Genomic DNA, 26,346 nt, shown 5'->3' on the forward strand with positions numbered 1-26,346 from the left:
TGAAATCACTGCGGTGTTGCACATGCAAGCAGTGAATTCGACCTTGGAATATTTTGAGGTGATCGTATCGCAGCCTGCCTATCTATACCGCGACAAATTCAGAAGCACGACCTCATGCCTGTTCACTGGCAGCACCGACCGCTTCCGAAGAAGAGCAAGCTTGCGTTATTAAGTGTTATATCGCCGATGGAACCGAGCAAGAAGGCGAAACGCACGAAGTCGCTATGTGCATGAACGCTCAATCGAGACGTGTTGTCCAACATATTCGCCTTTGCAGGTGCGGCAGCGCAGCAGAAAGTGTTCCTTTTCCAGGAGTCTGCGGGATTTCAAAGTGTCACCAGCGTTTGAAGCTCCATTGAAGTTTGAACTTGCTTTTAAGCTTGTAAAAGAGCAAAACTCATCCAACTTACACCGTCACCTGTCAGCGCAACATCCAAGCAACATTAACAAAATTATCCGTATTTTATCGTGTCACAAAAAATTGCCCGACCATCATGGCGTGGCAGCATCGCTGGGGGTTCCTGTCGCCGTGGTGCACAGTGCTGCGCAACCGCATCAGCTACCGCTGGGCCGAGCGCGAGGAGGAAGTGTGGGATGTCCGTCGCCGTCGACTGGAGGTTTATCTGCCTACCTGTCGCGACACCATTGAGTACGCCGGCATGGATTTTCCGCGGTACTTCGGGGAGCATGGAGCCCAGCGATTCCGGATTTTCTACCGGAAAATCCGCGAAGCACTAGCGTTGTTATCCGCAGTAGCCCATGTGGACCAATCAGCGTGGAAGATTTTACTGCAAGAAGAGTGCAATGTGGACTTGGGGGAGGCGGGAGAGGAATTCGCCGAGAAGGACATCCCGGCGGATTTTATCCTCTTCGTGCTCCAAGACAGCAGCAAATACGCGGATACGCTCACAGATGAAATTATCCAGTTTTATGGGGTCGACCAACGCGAAAATCCGTCGCCGGATTATTTGAAAGCGCTAGAGCGGATTTCGGGCATGGACGCGAATCTGCGTCGTACCAAACAGGGGCTGGATCTTGAGATCCCGGTTCGAGTTTATTACATGTCGGTTCATCATATCGGCGCGAAAGGGGCTGTCCATCCACTGAGAGATACCGGGACGGCGGAGAAGAAAGTGCAGGAAGAATGGAAAATGTACGAACGGAGTCAGAAGAAGAGAGATGCAGCCCCGGGGTGCCTACGCTGCACGTTCGTACTTAAGCCGGTGATCGCAGAATTCAATGACTTCCAGGTCAATGAAGAGATGGTGGAAGTGATGAAGGATATGGTAGTTGGAAATACTCACTTCTCCCAGTTGTCGCTTTGGCTGTCACTTGAGCGAAATTTGAGATCTGACGAGCGCATGGCAAAGCAAGTTGTGGGACAGCTGATGTCGCATGTATTTGGCCGTGTGCAGCATTCTGTGCGCGATACTCTTGAAACGCACAGCCCAACTGTGGATGAAAGTGGTACGGAGCCGGGCCCGCTTCGAATGGGCACAATTCACTTGGAGTGTCCGTATCACTTGGAGGAATTTGAGATCGAGGCGATGGGTTCTGCGATGGCTCTCAATCGAACATCAAAGAAGATGTCAATGCGCTTGCAAATGCTCCCGAATAACCCTGCAACTAGTGGACACTGGTAGAATTGGCTAGCCTATGGCCTCTTTTCAAAGACAGCTCGCGCGTTTTCATCATTACAAGATTTATCGCTGATTTCTATGGAAGTATGAGCGTGGAGGATGTGGAGACCTTTTCCGCCATATTAAGGTCTGAGCATCCTGAAGAAGATCTGTATGGTTGTCCCCGTGGGAAACTTGTCCACTGGCGACTGAATAATCGAGGGCAGCCGCGACGGGATTTCCGCCCATTGACGTTCGAGGCAGTCATAGATTCTGTCCGGACTTTATTGACGATGGAGTGGGTGATCTTGTGAATGCCATGATTCCTGGATTTGGAAGGTGCCAAGTCCAGCGCAGTGATCTGGTTTTTGTTGAGGCCAGCTCGAAGCATAGCAGTGCATGTGGCTTGACTTCGCTTCATATTGGATTTGAAAAGTTTGGTCCATTCGATGCTGACGGTTTTCTCCAGTTTATTGCTGCTATTGGGCATTCGCTGAAAGTATTGGCGCTCAATGATGCCAGAAGTGAGATAGACGAGAGTGCAATTTTGACATCTTGCCCCAATCTGGAGGAGCTCGTGCTGTACGGTGGGGAAGGGGTGGACTTGCGCCTCAACGTTAGTGAGTGTCTTACAAACAAATTGCCTCTACCTGATCTCACATACGACTGGGATGATATTGCAGCGCTGTGGACCAAGTTGGGAGATTCGAACGAGCCACTGGCAAAGTGTGTGCGTCGGATGCGTGTTCATCTGACTGATCTATTGAACGAGTGGATGTTACCAGCATTATGAGAGCATTTTGAATGGCCTTTTGCAAATGTTGGAATCGAACCACACGTTGGAGTACCTCTATATCGTCACACCGATACTGTAACGGGGTTACACGCACAAGTGGCTACAAGCCACTTGTGAATTTAACAGATAGGTTATCTGTTAAACGTTTTGGATACTTCCTCACCTTGGTGTAAGACACACCAATGGATACATTGAAGTGGGCCACCACAGTGAGTGGTCCACACATACCCAAAGATCCTATTGGTAGAAAAGCAGCATCTTTCTACCAATCAGAGACATGCATATTAGCGGGGCTCTGACAGCCAGCCGCTGCCAACCCCTTTCATAGATGATAAACAGTTTTTAGCAGATTTAGGAGGAAGATCAATTTACAAACAATACAGTTCTCATTTTACCTCATCTAAGTCACTTGGAATCCTTTCTTACTTAACTTATATTTGTGTATTCAAATATAATTAACCTAAGTAATTACTAAGTATTTACGCTTCCTCATACACGTTGCGCAACGTGTAAGCTAAAGTAGTGAGTCAAGTTAGACCCACTACACCTGGTAGCACTTTGTAGTCCGTCCAACGACCGACGGCTTGACGTTCGTACGCGGTGTACGAACGCGGAGCCGAGAACCCCATGAGTACGGAGGTGCCCATGGAGAGCTCCAATACGCCTGCAACGCATGTTGCACGCGCAGACTGCCCCCACCTGTCTGACCCAGAGTGGGAAGCCCTCCAACGACTGTCAACTGTCATTGGAGAAGCGGCGATAGCTACAATGCTGCGTACGCTATCGCCGACGGAACAACATGGTGTTGCTCTGGGGTTCATCATGAATGAGCAGCGCGATGCTGCTTCCTTAGCAACGGCGTCGTCGGGAACGACACCGCGTGCTCAACCATTAAAGTTGAGCGTAAGCAATTACGTGGGAAGAGAGGGCGAGCCTCTCCTCCGATGGCTTGTCGAACTCGACACAGCCATAGCGGCTCGACGCATCGTCGACCCGCTGTCGAAGGTCGCGTTCGCCATGTCCTGCCTTGGCGGACGCGCAAGGAGTTGGGCGTACGGACGCCGACTCTCCGATCCTACGTGCTTCAGTACGTACGAAGTGTTCAAAGAGGAGCTCAGACAAGCGTTTGAGCCCCCGCAAAACGAGTTCCGGTCGAGGGCGGAATTCCTCGACCTGCAGCAGGGTAAGCATGACGTTCATGCTTACGCGCAGCGTGCACGGTACTTGGTATCAAATATCGTGACTAACCCGATTGACGAGGCGACCAAGGTCGTCACGTTCATGAAAGGACTTAGAGATGGGCCCGTGAAGACCTATCTCTTCCGAGAGTACCCGAGTACTCTCGAAGCTGCGATCACTCTTGCCATGCAAGAAGAGTTTAGCCTGCGGCAGGCTAAACTGCATGTGAACGTGCCGAGGCCGCAACCGCGCCCGGTAGCGAGGAGGTCCGGAACCAATGGACCTCTCGAACGCAACAACTGCTGGTTACGAGCAGCAGGGAGGTAACGTGCGATGCTTCCGTTGCGGAAGGATCGGTCACTTTGCACGGGAGTGTACAGCTCCCATGCCTCCTGGAGGTGGCCGTCGTGGCGATGCTAGGCATCGCCGCGGACCAACAAAAAACGCGAACATCCAGTAGGCGCGGGGCGCCCTACTGGTAATGCAGTCGCGCGTGCCGACATTGGGCACGCGACACTGAGGACTGCAGCCCCCAGTGAGACCAGATCTCGCTGCAAGAAGCAAGATGACAGGCCGAACCTAGTCATCTTGAAGGTAACGTCGAAGAGAGCGAGTGACTCTCTTCGCGCTCTGGTAGATTCGGGCGCGTCGAACAACTTTGTTCGACTACGAAGCCTGTCGAGACTTGACTTCGAGGAGGTAAATGTACCTCGAAGTCTTCTGGAGGTACGACTGGCAACAGGTGCCATCGTGAAGACCGAGAAGCGCGTCGTGAACGTGCGCTTCTCGTACAAACAACGAGTGTTTGTCGAACACTTTATCGTCCTGGACCTGGACGATAAGTTCGACGTGGTAATGGCCACGCCGTGCAAGCCACGGCATGATCCGGTGATAGACTGGAAGAAGCGCACGCTCGTGCGCTTCGGACGCGACAGCGGAACAGAGAGCGATGGCCCTGTTACCGCAGCACACGCACCAGCAGGTGCTCGCGGCTCACCAGTCGAGACAGCGCTTAATGCTGCTGTCCCGGAGTGCCCAAGGGGTGCGTGAGGATGCGCACAAGTGAGACCAACGTCGGCAAGGCTGCCGACGTCGGAAGATGAGGATGTGTCGGTTCCGGGAACCAACACTCGCGTTCAAGTACGCATGGGACAGTCCCTGACCCGAAGAGGTCAGGTCGACGACGACGCGTCGACTCCCGGAGTCGACGCACCCTCGGTCATGAGGGGCTCCGCCAATGAATGGCGTCGAGGTGACGAAGGCGTGTCAACTCCGGGAGTTGACGCTGCAAACAGTGCGGACGGTTGCAAACGTACAGCACTGACGCAATTTGCACGCTGTCGTGCAGCCGGGCTGCACGACGAAGCGCCATGCGATCAAGCCGGGCTTGATATCGCGCGCCCGCAGACAGGGTCTGCCGGCGAAGGGACACATTACCGTGCAGCCGGGCTGCACGAAGGAAAATGCGGTCAAGCCGGGCTTGATACCGCGCGCCCGCGGACAGGGTCCGCCGGCGAACAACTGTCCACGGCCGGGCCTGGACCAGAAGAACAACTGTGCGGAGCCGGTCTCCGCACAACAAGAAGACGGCGCAAGCGGAAAACGCTGCGCAAGTCTCGGTCCGGGACCGAGACGCTAAGCGTCTTGACGCGCACCGATACTGGATTCCAGTATCGTGAAATGGAACTCGCTAACGACGGCGTCGGAGTTGACTTTCGCTTCCAGTCATGAGCTGGAAGCGCTTCATGCGCGACTTGCACGATGGACGCATCCAGCAGGTTTGCGTTCTTTCGGACAGCGAAAGAACGACGAGCGAGAGCGAAGAGCTGAGGCAGCTCTTCATGGGAAGTACCACTGAGAGTGAAGACACTCTCAGTGCGAAGACGAAGCGAGAGCGCTTCGAGGAACAAGGTTGGGACTCGCTGAAGTCGAGTCCCTATTACGAATTATTGAGGGAGTACAAAGACGTACTCCCGGAAGACATTCCTGCGGAGCTTCCGCAGGATAAGGGCATTCAGCACGAGATTGATCTCGTGCCGGGCACGAAATACTGTGTCACGCGGCAGTGGCCACTGCCGCGAGAGCAAGTAAAAGCAATCGACGACTTCTTTGAAAGTCGTCGCAAAGCAGGACAAGTGCGGGAATCAAAGTCCCCGCACAGTGCTCCGACGTTCTGTGTCAAAAAGCCACAGGGCGGATGGCGCATCGTTCATGCGTATAACAAGCTGAACGATGCGACGGTACCGGCGCAGACGCCGATACCGCGAAAAGATGTTATCATCGATTCGATGGCCTGGAGCACCGTTTACAGTGCTCTCGACTTGCGAGATGGATTCTACCAAATCCTAATGCGTGAGAGGGATATCCCTCTCACGGCAGTGAGCACGCCAGGCGGCATGCTCTGGGAATGGCTAGTAATGCCACAGGGGCTTAAGAATGCCCCTGCGACTTTCAACAGGTGCGTGACGCACTTGTTGCGCTCGGTGCGCGACTTCGCACCGAGCTACTTCGACGATGTATTCATCCACAGCCGGGCTGTGGACGAGAAGACCGACGCAGAGATGCACAGGGTGCATCTCCGGAAGCTACTTGAGCTGATGCGAAAGCATAAGCTCTACGCGAACCTGAAGAAGTGTATCTTCGGGGCGAGCGAGATACCCGTCCTCGGGTGTCTCGTAGGGAAGAATGGTGTTCGCCCTGACCCGGAAAAGGTCAGAGTGATCAATGAATGGCCAACGCCTTCAAGTGTCAAGGAACTGAGGCAGTTCCTTGGCTTGGCCACGTACTTGTGCAAGTATGTGGAGGACTACGCGGGCAAGATCCGCCCGCTGTCACAGCTTCTTAAGAAGGAAGCTGTGTGGAATTGGACAACCGATTGCCAAAAGGCATTCGATGCAGTCAAGCGGGGCTTGATTGAGGCACCGATCTTGGCAGTGGCTGACCAAGATCGTCCATTCCACGTCGTATGTGACGCATCCGACTTCGCGATCGGATGCGCGTTGATGCAGCACGATCACGAGGGCCGTGATCGTGTCGTCTACTACCAATCGCGTCAGCTGAAGCCAGCTGAGCGCAACTATCCGGTGCATGACAAGGAACTCCTTGCCATGAAATACGCACTCGCAAAGTTCCAAGTGTATTTGGTTGGAAGTAGACCGTTTGCGGTCTACACCGACCATGCATCACTGCGCACTGCAGTGAAGTCACCACACATATCACAAAGAATGGCGAGATGGCTCTCATTCTTTGCGGAGTATAACTTCCGGGTCGAATACAAACCAGGAAGATTGAATGTAGTGGCCGACGCGCTATCACGTCGGCCGGACTACGCAGAAGCTGCTGACGTCAATGCCATTGACGTCATGCGATCGAGCAAACCCACATCGTCTCTGTTGGATGATGTGAAGGCCACGTACGCGCACGACGCGGACGCGAAGCTCTTGCTGGCCTATGGCACAGTGCCTTCTGACAAGTCCCGTCAGAAGCTGCCCAAGCACCTTCGAGCGCGTGCACACCGCTTTCGTGTGCACGACGGACTACTGCTTTACAATGCAGTCGACGACAACGCGGATCGCGTTGTCGTGCCGAATGACCATGACCTGCGACTCAGGATCATGTACGAGTATCATGATGCCCCGACCGCGGGACATCTTGGACGTGAGAAGACATACGTCCTTCTCACGCGCGACTTCTACTGGCACCACCAGTACAAGTGGGTGCGCAAGTACATCCGTGCTTGCGAGGTATGCCAACGCGTAAAGCCTGCGCCATTCGCGCAGGCTCCGTTACAATCACTACCGACTCCGTCGGAGTGTTGGAAGTCCATGTCTTTGGACTTCATCTTTGGTCTTCCCCCGGATAGCGGAGGGAACACCGGTGTTGTGGTCTTCGTAGACCGCTTCAGCAAGATGGTACATCTTGCTGCGGTGCCGGCAGAGGTGACCGCGAAGCAGACGGCCCGTCTGTTCGTCGACATGGTGTTCAAACACCATGGCATGCCGTCCGACATCGTGTCGGACAGAGACCCGCGCTTCACAGCGCACCTGTGGCAAGAAGTGTTTACACTTCTTGGGAGCCAACTTTCCATGTCGACTGCGGATCATCCGCAGACGGACGGTCAAACCGAGCGCGTGAATCGCGTGCTCGTCGACATTTTGAAGAGCTACGCTCACTCGTTCCAATACTGGAGCGAGTGCTTATCGATGGCAGAGTTTGCCATCCATAACTCAGGCATGCCTCGACAGGGCATACACCGTTTTATGTGAATGCCATGCGGCATCCACGCCTCCCGAGTTTACTCGGAGTGATGGCTCCCACTTTAAGTGGGGGAGGATCTACGACTGCAATACAGCAGCCGCAGAAAACCGCTGACACTTGCACAGTGTCAGCTGCAACAATGGACAAACCACATGAGTATGCGCAGGGCGCAGACTCCTCCAACAACAAGGCCAACGACCACGGGTCTGCGCAGGGCGCAGACACCGCAAAGAACCACGCAGAGGCCGGGGCTCTAGCGGAGAGCGAGCTGAATGACTTCAGCTCGGATGCAATCAGTTTCATCACCAAAAGACAAGCCGTGATTCGGTTTGTCCAAGACACTATAGCAGCTTCTGTTGATCAACAGAAGCTGAACGCAGACAATGCGGGCAGAGGCAACACAAATGAATTTAAAGTTGGTTCATTAGTTTTGTTAGCTACACAAAACCTGCCTAGACATGCAGTTTCGGATTTCGGAGCAAGCAAGCTTGCTCCGCGCTTCATCGGGCCGTTCACTGTGTTGGCACGGCACGGCAACGCATACACGCTAGACATACCGTCTAGCATGCGCCTCCATCCGACCTTTTACGTCGGACGGCTAAAGCCATACCGGCAGCACGAGCCATCTAGCTCGGCTGACCCGAAGCCTCGGCAGGAGCCGAGGCAGAAGCGGAGGACTTGGCCTCGGCGACGAGCAACCTCTCCTCCAGCGCGCGGACGCGCTGGAGCAACCCTTCATCTGGGTCCCCAGCTCGACCTGGATATTCGAGGCGGTCTGCGAGACCGCCGCGACTTGGGCCTTCTGGTTCGCCAGCTCCTGTTTTAGGGCGGCGAACTCAGCGCCCTGCAGACGCTCCACGACGGTCACCCGGTCGTGGAGAGGCGCATACTGATCAGCCCGGGGCTGATCATACCCGGGGCGTGTTCCCAACCCCGCCACCGCCGATCCGTGACGCCCGCGGCTCAACCCGCTGGATTGTTGAGCGGATTGTTGACCATAGTATCCCGAAAACGAACCCTCAAGGGGCTCGTTTTCGTATTCGTTGGAGAGGATTTCCTCCCCATCGAGATACATGGAAGCCGCGGAACGTCTTGCTGGAGGACGTTCCGGAAATGGTGAGGGCGTACGAGGAGCAGTACGCGCTGGTGCAGCGGAAGTAATACGAGCGCTGCGATCATCGCTAGCGCCCGAACCCTCACGTGCTAAGAACTTAGCACGGAGCTCTTTGAGACTCTCGGGCACACGGAACGACGTGTACCCGTTCAGGTCGCGGTCGCTCAAGCGGATCGCGCCCGGGAAGCACTTCGTGCACTGAAAGCCCTCGGGCACAGCGCACGGCACATTTGCCTCCTCAGCATGAAGTTGCTCCAGCTTTCCACGCTTCGAGTACGTCTCGAAGCGATCACGCGCTTGCTTAATCCGATCACGGTAAGCACTCGGCCTCTTGTTGAAGTTATCAACAAAGGCGTTCCAACTTTGACAAAGTGCCTGCCATTCGGGCACTTTGCTGCGAGACGATGTCTTCTTGCTTTGAAACTGTAACGGGGTTACACGTACAAGTGGTTGCAAGCCACTTGTGAATTTAACAGATAGGTTATCTGTTAAACGTTTTGGATACTTCCTCACCTTGGTGTAAGACACACCAATGGATACATTGAAGTGGGCCACCACAGTGAGTGGTCCACACATACCCAAAGATCCTATTGGTAGAAAAGCAGCATCTTTCTACCAATCAGAGACATGCATATTAGCGGGGCTCTGACAGCCAGCCGCTGCCAACCCCTTTCATAGATGATAAACAGTTTTTAGCAGATTTAGGAGGAAGATCAATTTACAAACAATACAGTTCTCATTTTACCTCATCTAAGTCACTTGGAATCCTTTCTTACTTAACTTATATTTGTGTATTCAAATATAATTAACCTAAGTAATTACTAAGTATTTACGCTTCCTCATACACGTTGCGCAACGTGTAAGCTAAAGTAGTGAGTCAAGTTAGACCCACTACACCTGGTAGCACTTTGTAGTCCGTCCAACGACCGACGGCTTGACGTTCGTACGCGGTGTACGAACGCGGAGCCGAGAACCCCATGAGTACGGAGGTGCCCATGGAGAGCTCCAATACGCCTGCAACGCATGTTGCACGCGCAGACTGCCCCCACCTGTCTGACCCAGAGTGGGAAGCCCTCCAACGACTGTCAACTGTCATTGGAGAAGCGGCGATAGCTACAATGCTGCGTACGCTATCGCCGACGGAACAACATGGTGTTGCTCTGGGGTTCATCATGAATGAGCAGCGCGATGCTGCTTCCTTAGCAACGGCGTCGTCGGGAACGACACCGCGTGCTCAACCATTAAAGTTGAGCGTAAGCAATTACGTGGGAAGAGAGGGCGAGCCTCTCCTCCGATGGCTTGTCGAACTCGACACAGCCATAGCGGCTCGACGCATCGTCGACCCGCTGTCGAAGGTCGCGTTCGCCATGTCCTGCCTTGGCGGACGCGCAAGGAGTTGGGCGTATGGACGCCGACTCTCCGATCCTACGTGCTTCAGCACGTACGAAGTGTTCAAAGAGGAGCTCAAACAAGCGTTTGAGCCCCCGCAAAACGAGTTCCGGTCGAGGGCGGAGTTCCTCGACCTTCAGCAGGGTAAGCATGACGTCCATGCTTACGCGCAGCGTGCACGATATTTGGTATCAAATATCGTGACTAATCCGATTGACGAGGCGACCAAGGTCGTCACGTTCATGAAGGGGCTTAGAGATGGGCCTGTGAAGACCTATCTCTTCCGAGAGTACCCGAGTACTCTCGAAGCTGCGATCACTCTTGCCATGCAAGAAGAGTTTAGCCTGCGGCAGGCTAAACTGCATGTGAACGTGCCGAGGCCGCAACCGCGCCCGGTAGCGAGGCCGGGAGGTCCAGAACCAATGGACCTCTCGAATGCAACAACTGCTGGTTACCAGCAGCAGGGAGGCAACGTGCGATGCTTCCGTTGCGGAAGGATCGGTCACTTTGCACGGGAGTGCACAATTCCCATGCCCCCTGGAGGTGGCCGTCGTGGCGATGCTAGGCATCGCCGCGGACCAACAAAAAACGCGAACATCCAGTAGGCGCGGGGCGCCCTACTGGTAATGCAGTCGCGCGTGCCGACATCGGGCACGCGACACTGAGGACTGCAGCCCCCAGTGAGACCAGATCTCACTGCAAGAAACAAGATGACAGGCCAAACCTAGTCATCTTGAAGGTTTACTCGAAGAGAGCGAGTGACTCTCTTCGAGCATTGGTAGACTCAGGCGCGTCGAACAACTTTGTTCGACTACGAAGCCTGTCAAGACTTGACTTCGAGGAGGTAGATACACCTCGAAGTCTTCTGGAGATACGACTGGCAACAGGTGCCATCGTGAAGACCGAGAAGCGCGTCGTGAACGTGCGCTTCTCGTACAAACAACGAGTGTTTGTCGAACACTTTATCGTCCTGGACCTGGACGATAAGTTCGACGTGGTAATGGCCACGCCGTGCAAGCCACGGCATGATCCGGTGATAGACTGGAAGAAGCGCACGCTCGTGCGCTTCGGACGCGACAGCGGAACAGAGAGCGATGGCCCTGTTACCGCAGCACACGCACCAGCAGGTGCTCGCGGCTCACCAGTCGAGACAGCGCTTAATGCTGCTGTCCCGGAGTGCCCAAGGGGTGCGTGAGGATGCGCACAAGTGAGACCAACGTCGGCAAGGCTGCCGACGTCGGAAGATGAGGATGTGTCGGTTCCGGGAACCAACACTCGCGTTCAAGTACGCATGGGACAGTCCCTGACCCGAAGAGGTCAGGTCGACGACGACGCGTCGACTCCCGGAGTCGACGCACCCTCGGTCATGAGGGGCTCCGCCAATGAATGGCGTCGAGGTGACGAAGGCGTGTCAACTCCGGGAGTTGACGCTGCAAACAGTGCGGACGGTTGCAAACGTACAGCACTGACGCAATTTGCACGCTGTCGTGCAGCCGGGCTGCACGACGAAGCGCCATGCGATCAAGCCGGGCTTGATATCGCGCGCCCGCAGACAGGGTCTGCCGGCGAAGGGACACATTACCGTGCAGCCGGGCTGCACGAAGGAAAATGCGGTCAAGCCGGGCTTGATACCGCGCGCCCGCGGACAGGGTCCGCCGGCGAACAACTGTCCACGGCCGGGCCTGGACCAGAAGAACAACTGTGCGGAGCCGGTCTCCGCACAACAAGAAGACGGCGCAAGCGGAAAACGCTGCGCAAGTCTCGGTCCGGGACCGAGACGCAACAAGAGCAGTCTGCTGGGCAGACTGCGGCGGTGACGCCGAATGTCAAGACGCTAAGCGTCTTGACGCGCACCGATACTGGATTCCAGTATCGTGACATGGAACTCGCTAGTCCTCCGACGACGGCGTCGGAGTTGACTTCGCTTCCAGCCATGAGCTGGAAGCGCTTCACACGCGACTTGCACGATGGACGCATCGAGCAAGTTTGCGTTCTTTCGGACAGCGAAAGAACGACGAGCGAGAGCGAAGAGCTGAGGCAGCTCTTCATGGGAAGTACCACTGAGAGTGAAGACACTCTCAGTGCGAAGACGAAGCGAGAGCGCTTCGAGGAACAAGGTTGGGACTCGCTGAAGTCGAGTCCCTATTACGAATTATTGAGGGAGTACAAAGACGTACTCCCGGAAGACATTCCTGCGGAGCTTCCGCAGGATAAGGGCATTCAGCACGAGATTGATCTCGTGCCGGGCACGAAATACTGTGTCACGCGGCAGTGGCCACTGCCGCGAGAGCAAGTAAAAGCAATCGACGACTTCTTTGAAAGTCGTCGCAAAGCAGGACAAGTGCGGGAATCAAAGTCCCCGCACAGTGCTCCGACGTTCTGTGTCAAAAAGCCACAGGGCGGATGGCGCATCGTTCATGCGTATAACAAGCTGAACGATGCGACGGTACCGGCGCAGACGCCGATACCGCGAAAAGATGTTATCATCGATTCGATGGCCTGGAGCACCGTTTACAGTGCTCTCGACTTGCGAGATGGATTCTACCAAATCCTAATGCGTGAGAGGGATATCCCTCTCACGGCAGTGAGCACGCCAGGCGGCATGCTCTGGGAATGGCTAGTAATGCCACAGGGGCTTAAGAATGCCCCTGCGACTTTCAACAGGTGCGTGACGCACTTGTTGCGCTCGGTGCGCGACTTCGCACCGAGCTACTTCGACGATGTATTCATCCACAGCCGGGCTGTGGACGAGAAGACCGACGCAGAGATGCACAGGGTGCATCTCCGGAAGCTACTTGAGCTGATGCGAAAGCATAAGCTCTACGCGAACCTGAAGAAGTGTATCTTCGGGGCGAGCGAGATACCCGTCCTCGGGTGTCTCGTAGGGAAGAATGGTGTTCGCCCTGACCCGGAAAAGGTCAGAGTGATCAATGAATGGCCAACGCCTTCAAGTGTCAAGGAACTGAGGCAGTTCCTTGGCTTGGCCACGTACTTGTGCAAGTATGTGGAGGACTACGCGGGCAAGATCCGCCCGCTGTCACAGCTTCTTAAGAAAGAAGCTGTGTGGAATTGGACACCCGATTGCCAAAAGGCATTCGATACAGTCAAGCGGGGCTTGATTGAGGCGCCGATCTTGGCAGTGGCTGACCAAGATCGCCCATTTCACGTAGTGTGTGACGCATCCGATTTCGCGATCGGATGCGCGTTAATGCAGCACGATCACGAGGGCCGTGATCGTGTCGTCTACTACCAATCGCGTCAGCTGAAGCCAGCTGAGCGCAACTATCCGGTGCATGACAAGGAACTCCTTGCCATGAAGTATGCACTCGCAAAGTTCCGAGTGTACTTGCTTGGGAGTAGACCATTTGTGGTCTACACCGACCATGCATCACTGCGCACCGCAGTGAAGTCGCCACACATTTCACAAAGAATGGCGAGATGGCTCTCATTCTTTGCGGAGTATAACTTCCGGGTCGAATACAAACCCGGAAGATTGAACGTGGTGGCCGACGCGTTATCACGTCGGCCGGACTAAGCAGAAGCTGTTGACGTCAATGCCATTGACGCCATGCGATCGAGCAAACCCACATCATCTCTGTTGGATGATGTGAAGGCCACGTACGCGCACGACGCGGACGCGAAACTCTTGCTGGCCTATGGCACAGTGCCTTCTGACAAGTCCCGTCAGAAGCTGCCCAAGCACCTTCGAGCGCGTGCACACCGCTTTCGTGTGCACGAAGGACTGCTACTTTACAACGCAGTCGACGACAACGCGGATCGCGTTGTCGTGCCAAATGACCATGACCTGCGACTCAGGATCATGTACGAGTATCACGATGCCCCGACTGCGGGACATCTTGGACGTGAGAAGACATACGTCCTTCTCACGCGCGACTTCTACTGGCACCACCAGTACAAGTGGGTGCGCAAGTACATCCGTGCTTGCGAGGTATGCCAACGCGTAAAGCCTGCGCCATTCGCGCAGGCTCCACTGCAATCACTACCGACTCCGTCGGAGTGTTGGAAGTCCATGTCTTTGGACTTCATCTTTGGTCTTCCCCCGGACAGCGGAGGGAACACCGGTGTTGTGGTCTTTGTAGACCGTTTCAGCAAGATGGTACATCTTGCTGCGGTGCCAGCAGAGGTGACCGCGAAGCAGACAGCCCGTCTGCTCGTCGACATGGTGTTCAAACACCATGGCATGCCGTCCGACATCGTGTCGGACAGAGACCCGCGCTTCACAGCGCATCTGTGGCAAGAAGTGTTTACACTTCTTGGGAGCAGCTTTCCATGTCGACTGCGGATCATCCGCAGACGGACGGTCAAACCGAGCGCGTGAATCGCGTGCTCGTCGACATTTTGAAGAGCTACGCTCACTCGTTCCAATACTGGAGCGAGTGCTTATCGATGGCAGAGTTTGCCATCCATAACTCAGGCATGCCTCGACAGGGCATACACCGTTTTATGTGAATGCCATGCGGCATCCACGCCTCCCGAGTTTACTCGGAGTGATGGCTCCCACTTTAAGTGGGGGAGGATCTACGCCTGCAATACAGCAGCCGCAGAAAACCGCTGACACTTGCACAGTGTCAGCTGCAACAATGGACAAACCACATGAGTCTGCGCAGGGCGCAGACTCCCCCAACAACATGGCCAACGACCACGGGTCTGCGCAGGGCGCAGACACCGCAAAGAACCACGCAGAGGCCGGGCCTCTAGCGGAGAGCGAGCTGAATGACTTCAGCTCGGATGCAATCAGTTTCATCACCAAAAGACAAGCCGTGATTCGGTTTGTCCAAGACACTATAGCAGCTTCTGTTGATCAACAGAAGCTGAACGCAGACAATGCGGGCAGAGGCAATACAAATGAATTTAAAGTTGGTTCATTAGTTTTGTTAGCTACACAAAACCTGCCTAGACATGCAGTTTCGGATTTCGGAGCAAGCAAGCTTGCTCCGCGCTTCATCGGGCCGTTCACTGTGTTGGCACGGCACGGCAACGCATACACGCTAGACATACCGTCTAGCATGCGCCTCCATCCGACCTTTTACGTCGGACGGCTAAAGCCATACCGGCAGCACGAGCCATCTAGCTCGGCTGACCCGAAGCCTCGGCAGGAGCCGAGGCAGAAGCGGAGGACTTGGCCTCGGCGACGAGCAACCTCTCCTCCAGCGCGCGGACGCGCTGGAGCAACCCCTTCATCTGGGTCCCCAGCTCGACCTGGATATTCGAGGCGGTCTGCGAGACCGCCGCGACTTGGGCCTTCTGGTTCGCCAGCTCCTGTTTTAGGGCGGCGAACTCAGCGCCCTGCAGACGCTCCACGACGGTCACCCGGTCGTGGAGAGGCGCATACTGATCAGCCCGGGGCTGATCATACCCGGGGCGTGTTCCCAACCCCGCCACCGCCGATCCGTGACGCCCGCGGCTCAACCCGCTGGATTGTTGAGCGGATTGTTGACCATAGTATCCCGAAAACGAACCCTCAAGGGGCTCGTTTTCGTATTCGTTGGAGAGGGTTTCCTCCCCATCGAGATACATGGGAGCCGCGGAACGTCTTGCTGGAGGACGTTCCGGAAATGGTGAGGGCGTACGAAGAGCAGTACGCGCTGGCGCAGCGGAAGTAATACGAGCGCTGCGATCATCGCTAGCGCCCGAACCCTCACGTGCTAAGAACTTAGCACGGAGCTCTTTGAGACTCTCGGGCACACGGAACGACGTGTACCCGTTCAGGTCGCGGTCGCTCAAGCGGACCGCGCCTGGAAAGCACTTCGTGCACTGAAAGCCCTCGGGCACAGCGCACGGCACATTCGCCTCCTCAGCATGAAGTTGCTCCAGCTTTCCACGCTTCGAGTACGTCTCGAAGCGATCACGCGCTTGCTTAATCCGATCACGGTAAGCACTCGGCCTCTTGTTGAAGTTCTCAACAAAGGCGTTCCAGCTTTGACAAAGTGCCTGCCACTCGGGCACTTTGCTGCGAGAAGAGGTCTTCTTGCTTTGAAACCATCGGAGCTCATGAAAGAGTCCGATGTAGTAATCGCGCCTTTGATGCGTTTCCGCATCAAAGTGCAGCTCGGCAGCCACAGCGTCATCTTTGATGGCGCTGCATACGTACAGCGGCACCTCATTCGGAGGTACCGAGTTCCCAAACCGGTCCGCGATCTCGGACGCGGACGGCATCCATGGATCGCGCTGCAGGCGCAGCGCGCGGAGAGCCTTGAGCCTTAACATCACGCGCTGCAGCAGCAGCGCGCGGAGAACTGAGAGCCCCAGCGGAGGCGAGTGGGGTATCGCTCTCAGTTCGCGAACGCTTCGAACTCGAAGCGTCCGATTCGTCCCCTTCACGCGGGCGAACGTTCTTGGCGTGAGGGTCGAGCGATTCGCTCGACACTGAGTCTTTACGCTTTGAGGGCGAGTCCTCCTCGCCCTCCATGTCTTCATCGTCGTCGTCGAAGTCGACGACGTCACCGTACTTCGCCTTCTGGCGTTCGAAGTAGTCGTCGATGGAGAGATGACTCCCCATCGACTTTGCGGACTTCTTCTGAGGCGCGCTCATCGTTGAATGAGCGCGGATTTCTTCTCCAAACGCGGAGAATTGACGAATGGTCAATTCCAAAGATTGACGTGCGGGGACCCCGCGCGTCTAACCTTAAGGGGGGGGGATGGTGTAACGGGGTTACACGTACAAGTGGCTGCAAGCCACTTGTGAATTTAACAGATAGGTTATCTGTTAAACGTTTTGGATACTTCCTCACCTTGGTGTAAGACACACCGATGGATACATTGAAGTGGACCACCACAGTGAGTGGTCCACACACACCCAAAAGATCCTATTGGTAGAAAGCAGCATCTTTCTACCAATCAGAGACATGCATATTAGCGGGGCTCTGACAGCCAGCCGCTGCCAACCCTTTCATAGATGATAAACAGTTTTTAGCAGATTTTAGAGGAAGATCAATTTACAAACAATACAGTTCTCATTTTACCTAATCTAAGTCACTTGGAATCCTTTTGTTACTTAACTTATATTTGTGTATTCAAATATAATTAACCTAAGTAATTACTAAGTACATACGCTTCCTCATACACGTTGCGCGACGTGTAAGCTAAAGTAGTGAGTCAAGTTAGACCCACTACAGAAACCATCGGAGGTCATGAAAGAGTCCGATGTAGTAATCGCGCCTTTGATGCGTTTCCGCATCAAAGTGCAGCTCGGCAGCCACAGCGTCATCTTTGATGGCGCTGCATACGTACAGCGGTACCTCATTCGGAGGTACCGAGTTCCCATACCGGTCCGCAATCTCGGACGCGGACTGTATCCACGGATCGCGCGCTGCAGGCGCAGCGCGCGGAGAGCCTTGAGCTTTGGAATCACGCGCTGCAGGTGCAACGCGCGGAGAACTGAGAGCCCCAGCGGAGGCGAGTGGGGTATCGCTCTCAGTTCGCGAACGATTCCAGCTCGAAACGTCCAATTTGTCCCCCTCATGCGGGCGGACGTGGGGGACGAGCGATTCGCTCGACACTGCGCTTTGAGAACGAGTCCTCCATGTCTTCGTCGTCGTCGCCGAAGTCGACGACGTCGCCGTACTTCGCCTTCTGGCGTTCGAAGTAGTCGTCGATGGAGAGATGACTCCCCACCGACTTAGAAGATTTCTTCTGAGGCGCGCTCATCGTTGAATGAGCGCGGATTTCTTCTCCAAACGCGGAGAATTGACGAATGGTCAATTACAAAAGATTGACGTGCGGGGACCCCGCGCGTCTAACCTTAAGGGGGGGATGGTGTAACGGGGTTACACGTACAAGTGGTTGCAAGCCACTTGTGAATTTAACAGATAGGTTATCTGTTAAACGTTTTGGATACTTCCTCACATTGGTGTAAGACACACCGATGGATACATTGAAGTGGACCACCACAGTGAGTGGTCCACACACACCCAAAAGATCCTATTGGTAGAAAGCAGCATCTTTCTACCAATCAGAGACATGCATATTAGCGGGGCTCTGACAGCCAGCCGCTGTCAACCCTTTGATAGATGATAAACAGTTTTTAGCAGATTTTAGAGGAAGATCAATTTACAAACAATACAGTTCTCATTTTACCTAATCTAAGTCACTTGGAATCCTTTTGTTACTTAACTTATATTTGTGTATTCAAATATAATTAACCTAAGTAATTACTAAGTACATACGCTTCCTCATACACGTTGCGCAACGTGTAAGCTAAAGTAGTGAGTCAAGTTAGACCCACTACAGATACGTCACTCCCCCGACCTTGTTGCCTCTTTTCAACGGCACCACCTGAAACCTATGAATCGATCTCTCGTCTTTCCTCTCGAGAATAAACTTGTGTTCTTGAGTGTGTTTGCATCCCGTCAAGCTGCAATTAGCTCAAGTAAAAAGCGGAAGAGTGGTGGCCCATCGCGAGCAACTTTTGGACCCTATCACTTGGATCAGCATGTGCTTTCCAACATTATTACGTTCGCGGCCCCGCGACTTCTGCGAGAAGTGTACCTCCATAGCTCACGCGATGATGGGGCATTGGGGACGTTATTTGATCTCCCCATCTAAAAATCGTGAATTGAAGACTGTTGATAAAACGATTTTATCCTCGCTCAATACACAAAACCCACATGTAGAACGGTATACCGCTTCGAGAAAGAGAGTTTTACGCTGGTAAAACTCGTATTGCCCCATTGATGCTGGCTACTTCGCTAAGTTGAAGACGTTCGTCGCATTCACTTGCAGATGTGGAACCACTAGGTTACACGAGGGTACACTATTCGGTTACGTTTTCTGCCAAGTTAGACAAGGTTACTCTCATGGGTAGATAACCCTTTCGGACCAGTCAGCAGGATGGAGCAGCACTGGAGTTTCCTGGCCCAATGAACGGAGGTGCTGCGTAATCCCATCGAGTACCACTGGCCAGAATCGGAGGAAGGGGTCTGGACCTTCAAGAGGCGCTTCCTGGAAGTGTACCCCCCTGCGCGCTTCGAGGACAGTAACCACGAATTTCCCCTTAGTGAAAAGCCGAAATGGAATTTCAAGAAAACCCCCCACAAATTTAGAGAAGCCTTGGCGCTTCTGGCTGCCGTGGCGCACGTGGACCAATCCGCGTGGAGATATTTGCTGGAGCACCACTGTGGAGTGGATTTAGGAGTGATGGGAGAGGAACTTTTTCGAAGAAGAAATTGTCGTGCTCTTTCAACTTTACATGATCAAGGGGGCCACGGAATTTAATTTTCCCGAAAAGTCAGCAAGATCTGATCCTGTGGTTTGGGGTCCACCAACGCACCGAAGCGAGCGAGGAACATCTGACCGCGTTGCAAAAGATCGCTGAGTTGGCTGGTAATTTACCGGCGGATAAACCTGGGGTTGATATCAAGATCCCGATGCGAATGCTTTTCGCGGAGACAAGTGACACTTCGAAAGGTGTGAAGGCGTTACGGGATATCTGGAACGCAGAGAAGATAGTGACAGAGGAGTGGGAGATGTACGACCGCAATGTGGAGAACAAGGTTGCAGAGGCTGGGTCGCTGCGCTCCACGTTTGTGATGGAGCCGATGATGTTGGACTTCAGTGAGTCGGGCATACCGGCTGAGTACGTCGACTTGGTGATCACGTTGGTGCGTGAAAATGTGTGATTTTCTCAGGTTTCCTTTTGAACGGGCAGATTGGGCACACTGTACGAAAACCCACATGATTCGATGGTGACTTTTTGGGGAGTTCATGATGATCCTGTTCAACACTCCTCGCCAGCCGTGTCAGCTCGCACATTGTAGCTTCTCCAGCCGAAGGGAAGGTGCATCTCCATTACAGCTAGATACAATCGACCTGAATTGCGATTATACCTTGAGTTATCGTGATTTGCAGTCATTATGCTCGGCTATTGTAACCAACAAAACTGTTAATAATGTTTCAATGTTGCTTTCTCCGTCGTCACTGAACGGTTGAACGTATGAAATCGGCAAGTCTAGTGATATCGAACGTGAACCTTCACGTGGATGGTCTTCGTCATCAACATCGCAATGAATCTCAGTGCCAGCTTTTAATGTCGCTTCTCGTTCCTCGATTATGCCTCTTGGAGTCCCATACAGCTCTTCTTCTGGATGCTCCGATGCAACGATAGCGCTGAAACCTTCCATCTCATCTATGGTCATGCTGTCACTGGAGGTGAACGCCAACGATTCAAGCGAGGAGTACCCATGAGCTCGCTTGGAAAGGAAGGCATACGCTAGCCACTTCCACTGGTCAGCACTTCTGTCATCGTCTCTCGAAGTGATGCCCAAACGCATTGAGACATTCTTGACAGTTTTGTTGGTTACAATAGCCGAGCATAATGACTGCAAATCACGATAACTCAAGGTATAATCGCAATTCAGGTCGATTGTATCTAGCTGTAATGGAGATGCACCTTCCCTTCGGCTGGAGAAGCTACAATGTGCGAGCTGACACGGCTGGCGAGGAGTATTGAACAGGATCATCATGAACTCCCCAAAAAGTCACCATCGAATCATGTGGGTTTTCGTACAGTGTGCCCAATCTGCCCGTTCAAAAGGAAACCTGAGAAAATCACACATTTTCACGCACCAACGCGATCACCAAGTCGACGTACTCAGCCGGTATGCCCGACTCACTGAAGTCCAACATCATCGGCTCCATCACAAACGTGGAGCGCAGCGACCCAGCCTCTGCAACCTTGTTCTCCACATTGCGGTCGTACATCTCCCACTCCTCTGTCACTATCTTCTCTGCGTTCCAGATATCCCGTAACGCCTTCACACCTTTCGAAGTGTCACTTGTCTCCGCGAAAAGCATTCGCATCGGGATCTTGATATCAACCCCAGGTTTATCCGCCGGTAAATTACCAGCCAACTCAGCGATCTTTTGCAACGCGGTCAGATGTTCCTCGCTCGCTTCGGTGCGTTGGTGGACCCCAAACCACAGGATCAGATCTTGCTGACTTTTCGGGAAAATTAAATTCCGTGGCCCCCTTGATCATGTAAAGTTGAAAGAGCACGACAATTTCTTCTTCGAAAAAGTTCCTCTCCCATCACTCCTAAATCCACTCCACAGTGGTGCTCCAGCAAATATCTCCACGCGGATTGGTCCACGTGCGCCACGGCAGCCAGAAGCGCCAAGGTTTCTCTAAATTTCTGGACTAGCGAGCGCCGCCGCTTCGTGGTGGTGATTTTAGGTTTGGTCACAGTAGTGTGGGCCGCCTGCCTCCGCTTAGCTCCGGCGGGCTGGTAGGTTCGCTTAGACAACGCTGTAATGTTGGGGTATGGGTGTCCGCCTCCGCTTCGCTCCGGCGGGCGATGGTTTCGTCGAAGAGATATATAACTAAACTGAAACGTACTTCCCGAAAAGTCATGGAATTATGTAATTGTGAAGTGTGTACTGCTGATCGTCTACTGCGCCTAAGCATCTTCGAATATCTGTCTGTACACAATGTTGTCAGTGTATGCACCGTCGTCTTCCTCCAGCTCCGGGTACTCGACCAAAGCCTTGAACTTGGACCTGGATGTAACTCGCGACAGCGCCACATAGAGCTGTCCGTAGGAGAAGCAGGGTGTCGTCAGGTATAAACCTAGGTTCTGGGCAGTTTAACCTTGGGCTTTGTTGATGGTCATGGCGAAAGCTGGTACAACTGGAAACTGCTTACGTCGCAAGCGGAAGGGGAACTCGCGCGCGTCCCCATCGCTGACGAAGACGATCTTTGGAATTAGAACATTTTGGCCTAGGCGCTCGCCAGTCATTATGGTAGCATGAATGACGTGGGGCTCCAGCTGGACAACCCGTAGTCGTGTTCCGTTGCAGAGGCCCAAGTCGGGGTTCAGGTTTCTCATCGTCATAATTGGGGCGCCTTCCTTCAAAGTAAGCTTGTGTGGAGGAATCCCGTTGATAGTCACCGAATGCGACAGCTCCGGCTCAAAGACGTTTCCTTCGTTGTCGTCATCCACTGAAGCTATGGACAGATACTTGTGGGCCTCCCCGGATAGTCGCTCCGAGCTAGCTTTGTCGATGCGGTGCACCACGGCGTTGGTAGTTGTCAAGATGATCCTGTTGGCGAAGTACTCGTCCGTCGCAACCTCGGGATCGTTGATGTCGGCGTACATCTTATCAAAAATGCTCTTCAAACCCCTTGGAACAGCTCCAGGTGCGATTTCTTCGTCTTCAATGTCGTCTCCTTCTTCGCAGATATTGTCGATCACATATCACGCGGTATCTTCACATAGTCCCTGTCCAGGGACTTGTTGACCTCGTGCCTACCCTCTCCGACTAGTAGGAGAAACTCCGAGAAAGCCGCGACCTCTGCGGCGGTGCTCTGGTTACTTGCCGATTGTACACATATGTTTTCCGTGAAAAGCAGCTGCCTGAAGTGTCGCCATAGCGTAGATGACTTCAGACACGCGTCGATGGTCTCCGCCGGTGTGCCGCGCACTGCCACCGGCGAAATCTGGCGGAAGTCACCCGAAAGAACAAATAATTTCCCTCCAAAGGGCTCCTGGTCGTTACCCATGATGTCGTGCGAAGTCCTATCCACTGCTTCGAAGGCGTGCCTGTGGGTCATTGGAGCTTCGCCCCAGATAACCAAACTGGACCTCTCGATCAACATCTTCAGGCGCGATTGCTTGTAATCGCACACGTCGACTTGTCGTTCAGCTTGAAAGGTATCTTGAACGTTGAATGCGCTATGCGCCCATGAGCAACAGCGAAGCAATTCCACTCGAAACCAGTGCAATCGCGATCTTCCCGGACAGTCGCACCTTCGCCAGGATATGCCGCAGCAGAGTTGACTTTCCTGTACCTCTCGGACCGTCATTAAAGAACAGTTTGTTGCCTTGAACTAGTGCTTCGGCCGCCTGGATGATTTCGTCGTAAATAGCTCGTTGGCCGTCGTTCAGCTGGCTTTCTTGGTCCACAATGGCTTGAAGCGTGGAGTGCTGGTATCCCTCCAGTTCGCGCCGAATTAGGTTGTTCCGCAACAGCGAATCCAGCACCAGCCGCGGGTATTCATGCATCTGAGGGAGGTCAAAGTCCGCCACTACGTAGCCTCTGATTTGGAGCAGGTCGTTAAGGTCCTTGAGTGTGTGGAACCGGATCGTGTCTCCCGGCGCTGTACTACCATGAAGTCCTCACCAGCTTGGCCAGTTGCTGGTGTGTCGCGTGTGGCTTCCGGACTTGGCTTGTTCCCGCTAGTTTCTGGAAGAGGCGATTGGCGCCCTCCTAACTTGCTCGGTAGTGGCCCCTTGGGTTGCACTCCGATGCTGGTAGGCGGCGGTTCCAGCGTGGCGCGCGAACTCTTCGGATCACTAGCCTGGGATTCCTGCTCCTGTGCGATTGTGGCGAGGAAGGTGTCAAGGCTGTTTTCTTCGGTGCGCTGATACTGGGCTGCACCCCAACCATAAAGGGTGATACTTGGCCAGTAAATACACGAAAACCGCGAGAGCGAGCCTGGTCCAGGTGCTCCTGTCGGACCTTGCAGAACCCAGTAGTGTGTTTGGGGCTGTAACAACGAGAACAAGGTTGACGCAGGTGAACGAGATGATGATGATGAATCACCATCAAGTCGCCCAATGCGATGTGCGTAACCCCTCGCAGTGCAAGGGGGCATGTCTCCTGCTGGAAGCGTATCAACAGGTACCGGTTATCGACCACAGCCGTGTCGGCGACCCTCGGTCGCTCCGCATTCAGTACTGGAACTGCAGCCAGCTGAGAGAATGCGTTGACAATTGCGACGATTCCGATGTCACTCGCCCCGACGACCTTGACAGAGTATGATCTCCTGAGATGAGCGTCGGCGTACACACCATCTCGGCGGTCCAGGTTGATGCCCCCGGAGTCTTCGAGTACAATGACCGCGCGTTGTAGCCGTAAGGCCGCTCCCACATAGAAGCCCACCAGTCGACTGGAAGCGAACACAAACGTTAGCGTGTGGATGCCATCAAAGAATAACATTTTGACGTCCTTCATCATACTGTCAATAATCTCTTTACCGAATCGAACGTCCATATTCGAAAGAAAGAGCTCTTTGAAGAGTGACACATGGGGCCTGTTCTTGCGGAGGCAAACTGCAGGAGGGATTAAGTGCAGTCAGAGTCTTCTCAACGTGAACTTCGTGCAACTGTTCCATCATCGCACGATGCATAACAGACATCGTTGCTTTTAAGAGGTTCGGCGGATGAGGGAGTTCGAGGTCTCCCCTGAGATACGCCATAAGCGCCATCGTTTCGATAGCCGTCCGATCCCGAAGAGACGAGTCGGAATGGACTCGCGATGGCGAGAGGGAGGCCGCTTGTAAATGCTCCAGCTCCGCCGTCCCGTGGAGACGCCGCGGAAGCTGCCCGGCTCTGTTCAGTGTTTGATCCAGTTGGTGGAGAAGCTGGGGCGACCAGTTCAATTGATAGTGAGCGTCATACATTTACACCAAGACAAAGAGAAATGCATTCAGTTTGGGATTTACATCTAAGGGTCTTGTGTTGACTCTTGGAGTCCGTAAGGTGTACGGACTCGTACATTGTTCTGGTGTTAGAACGACCGCTATCCCTAGCTAAGACTCGGTGAGTATAACTCGTCTTCATCTGGCGGAAAGCTACGGCAGCCCCGCTGCACTTGGTAGCACTTGTAGTCAATCCGACACCTGAGTCTGGAAGACTGACCCTCTGAAAAGATGGAGCAGTTCGCTCATTTGCCCCCGAACCAGCAGGAAGCGCTTAAAAGCTTATATCCTTGCTTGGCCCGGAGGGCGTGACGCAACTTGCGTAGCAAGGCCCCCGACGCGGTGAACGCGCGTCTCGAGGCATGCTCCAGCTATGAGAATGCTCTGTTTGGAGCACCTTCAGCAGAGGATGGCCGCGACTGCGGCGCCCCCGGCGCCCACGTCGTCATCCGACTCTGGTCCAAGACCCAAGCTGCTCATGGTGAGCGTGAAGACCTTTGAAGGCAAAGAAGGAGAGAGTCTCCTGTTGTTGACCCGAGAGGTCGAGATGGCTATGGGATCAGCCATGCTCCGGACGTAGCAGCAGCGAGTGGCGCTAGCTATCTCGAAACTCGGTGGGTGAGCGAGAGAGTGGGCGCTAACGTGCGGGACGTTGGTCGACGTGGCCTTCCCGACGTGGGACCTGCTAAAACAGCAACTGTCCCGAGTGTTCGCCCCGCCTAACCAGGCGTATCGCGTGCGGTCACGTTTCCTGGCTACTCGACAGAGTAAAAGGAATTGGTGGACTATGTCCAGGAGTTGAGGATCCTTATTGCAGGCATGTCTGCTAATCCTCTACATGAGGCAGTTACCGTAACGATGTTTATGGAGGGTTTGCGCACTGGCGTTGCCAGGACGGAGGTATTCCGTGTGCATCCCACTTCTTTGTGGAGCCTGTGAACATCGCGTTGAACGCTGAGTTCAATTTTAAGTCGTCACGACTTGGGCGGAATGCGTCGTACGCTAACTCGTCGAGTGGTCCGGAACCCATTGACCTCAGCTATGCTGAAGACGAGAAAGCTGCGCTTCGGGCTGCTGAGCAGCGGCGGGGTATCTGCCGATGCTTCATCTGTGGTTACACCCGCCACCTGCGAGTCGGCTGTCCGCTGCGCAACCGGGGTCAGGCTTCGACATGCCATAGCTCCCCTTCGAGCCAGACCCCTGGTTCGTCTCGGGGAAACGAGAAGACCCAGTAGGCACAGGGCGGCCTACTGGGGAAGAACTAAGTTCTGTTGAGCCTCGGCGAGGTGGAGATCCCCAGGACTTAGCCCCGAAGAGAGCCGTACTCTCTAACACGGACCGTGTGTGCAAGCCGGGCATGCTAGTCATCCAGGCGACTGTGAAGGGCTTTCAGAAGCCATGGACGATTTTGAACGATTGGGGAGCGTCGGGTAACTACGCCCGGCGCTCCACGATGGAAGGAAGTCAGCTGTATGCTGAGACGCTGGTAGCGCGTGTTGGTGACATCATCACTGTTCGTCTTGCGACTGGACTCGTGTCACGGTGCCCAAGGTCC

General features: G+C 54.1%; 3 protein-coding genes across 3 annotated transcripts; 2 read left to right on the forward strand and 1 right to left on the reverse strand.

Moving 5' to 3' along the window:
* Window positions 1–494: 494 nt before the first annotated feature.
* On the forward strand, window positions 495–1,643 carry IUM83_01999 (uncharacterized protein; the record flags this gene model as incomplete). The annotated part of the gene is made up of 1 exon (XM_067925894.1): window positions 495–1,643. One exon carries the CDS (start codon window positions 495–497, stop codon window positions 1,641–1,643), a length of 1,149 nt encoding a protein of 382 aa, XP_067800690.1.
* An 18,103-nt stretch (window positions 1,644–19,746) lies between these two features.
* Window positions 19,747–19,992, forward strand: IUM83_02000 (uncharacterized protein; the record flags this gene model as incomplete). The annotated part of the gene is made up of 1 exon (XM_067925895.1): window positions 19,747–19,992. The coding sequence occupies one exon, from the start codon at window positions 19,747–19,749 to the stop codon at window positions 19,990–19,992; it is 246 nt and encodes an 81-aa protein (XP_067800881.1).
* Window positions 19,993–20,920: 928 nt separating this feature from the next.
* On the reverse strand, window positions 20,921–21,166 carry IUM83_02001 (uncharacterized protein; the record flags this gene model as incomplete). Its single annotated transcript, XM_067925896.1, has 1 exon — window positions 20,921–21,166. The coding sequence occupies one exon, from the start codon at window positions 21,164–21,166 to the stop codon at window positions 20,921–20,923; it is 246 nt and encodes an 81-aa protein (XP_067800882.1).
* Between the last annotated feature and the right edge of the window lie 5,180 nt (window positions 21,167–26,346).

The sequence above is a fragment of the Phytophthora cinnamomi genome (genome assembly GCF_018691715.1).
Source record: "Phytophthora cinnamomi strain GKB4 chromosome Unknown Contig0, whole genome shotgun sequence".
In the NCBI taxonomy this organism is placed as follows: domain Eukaryota; phylum Oomycota; class Peronosporomycetes; order Peronosporales; family Peronosporaceae; genus Phytophthora; species Phytophthora cinnamomi.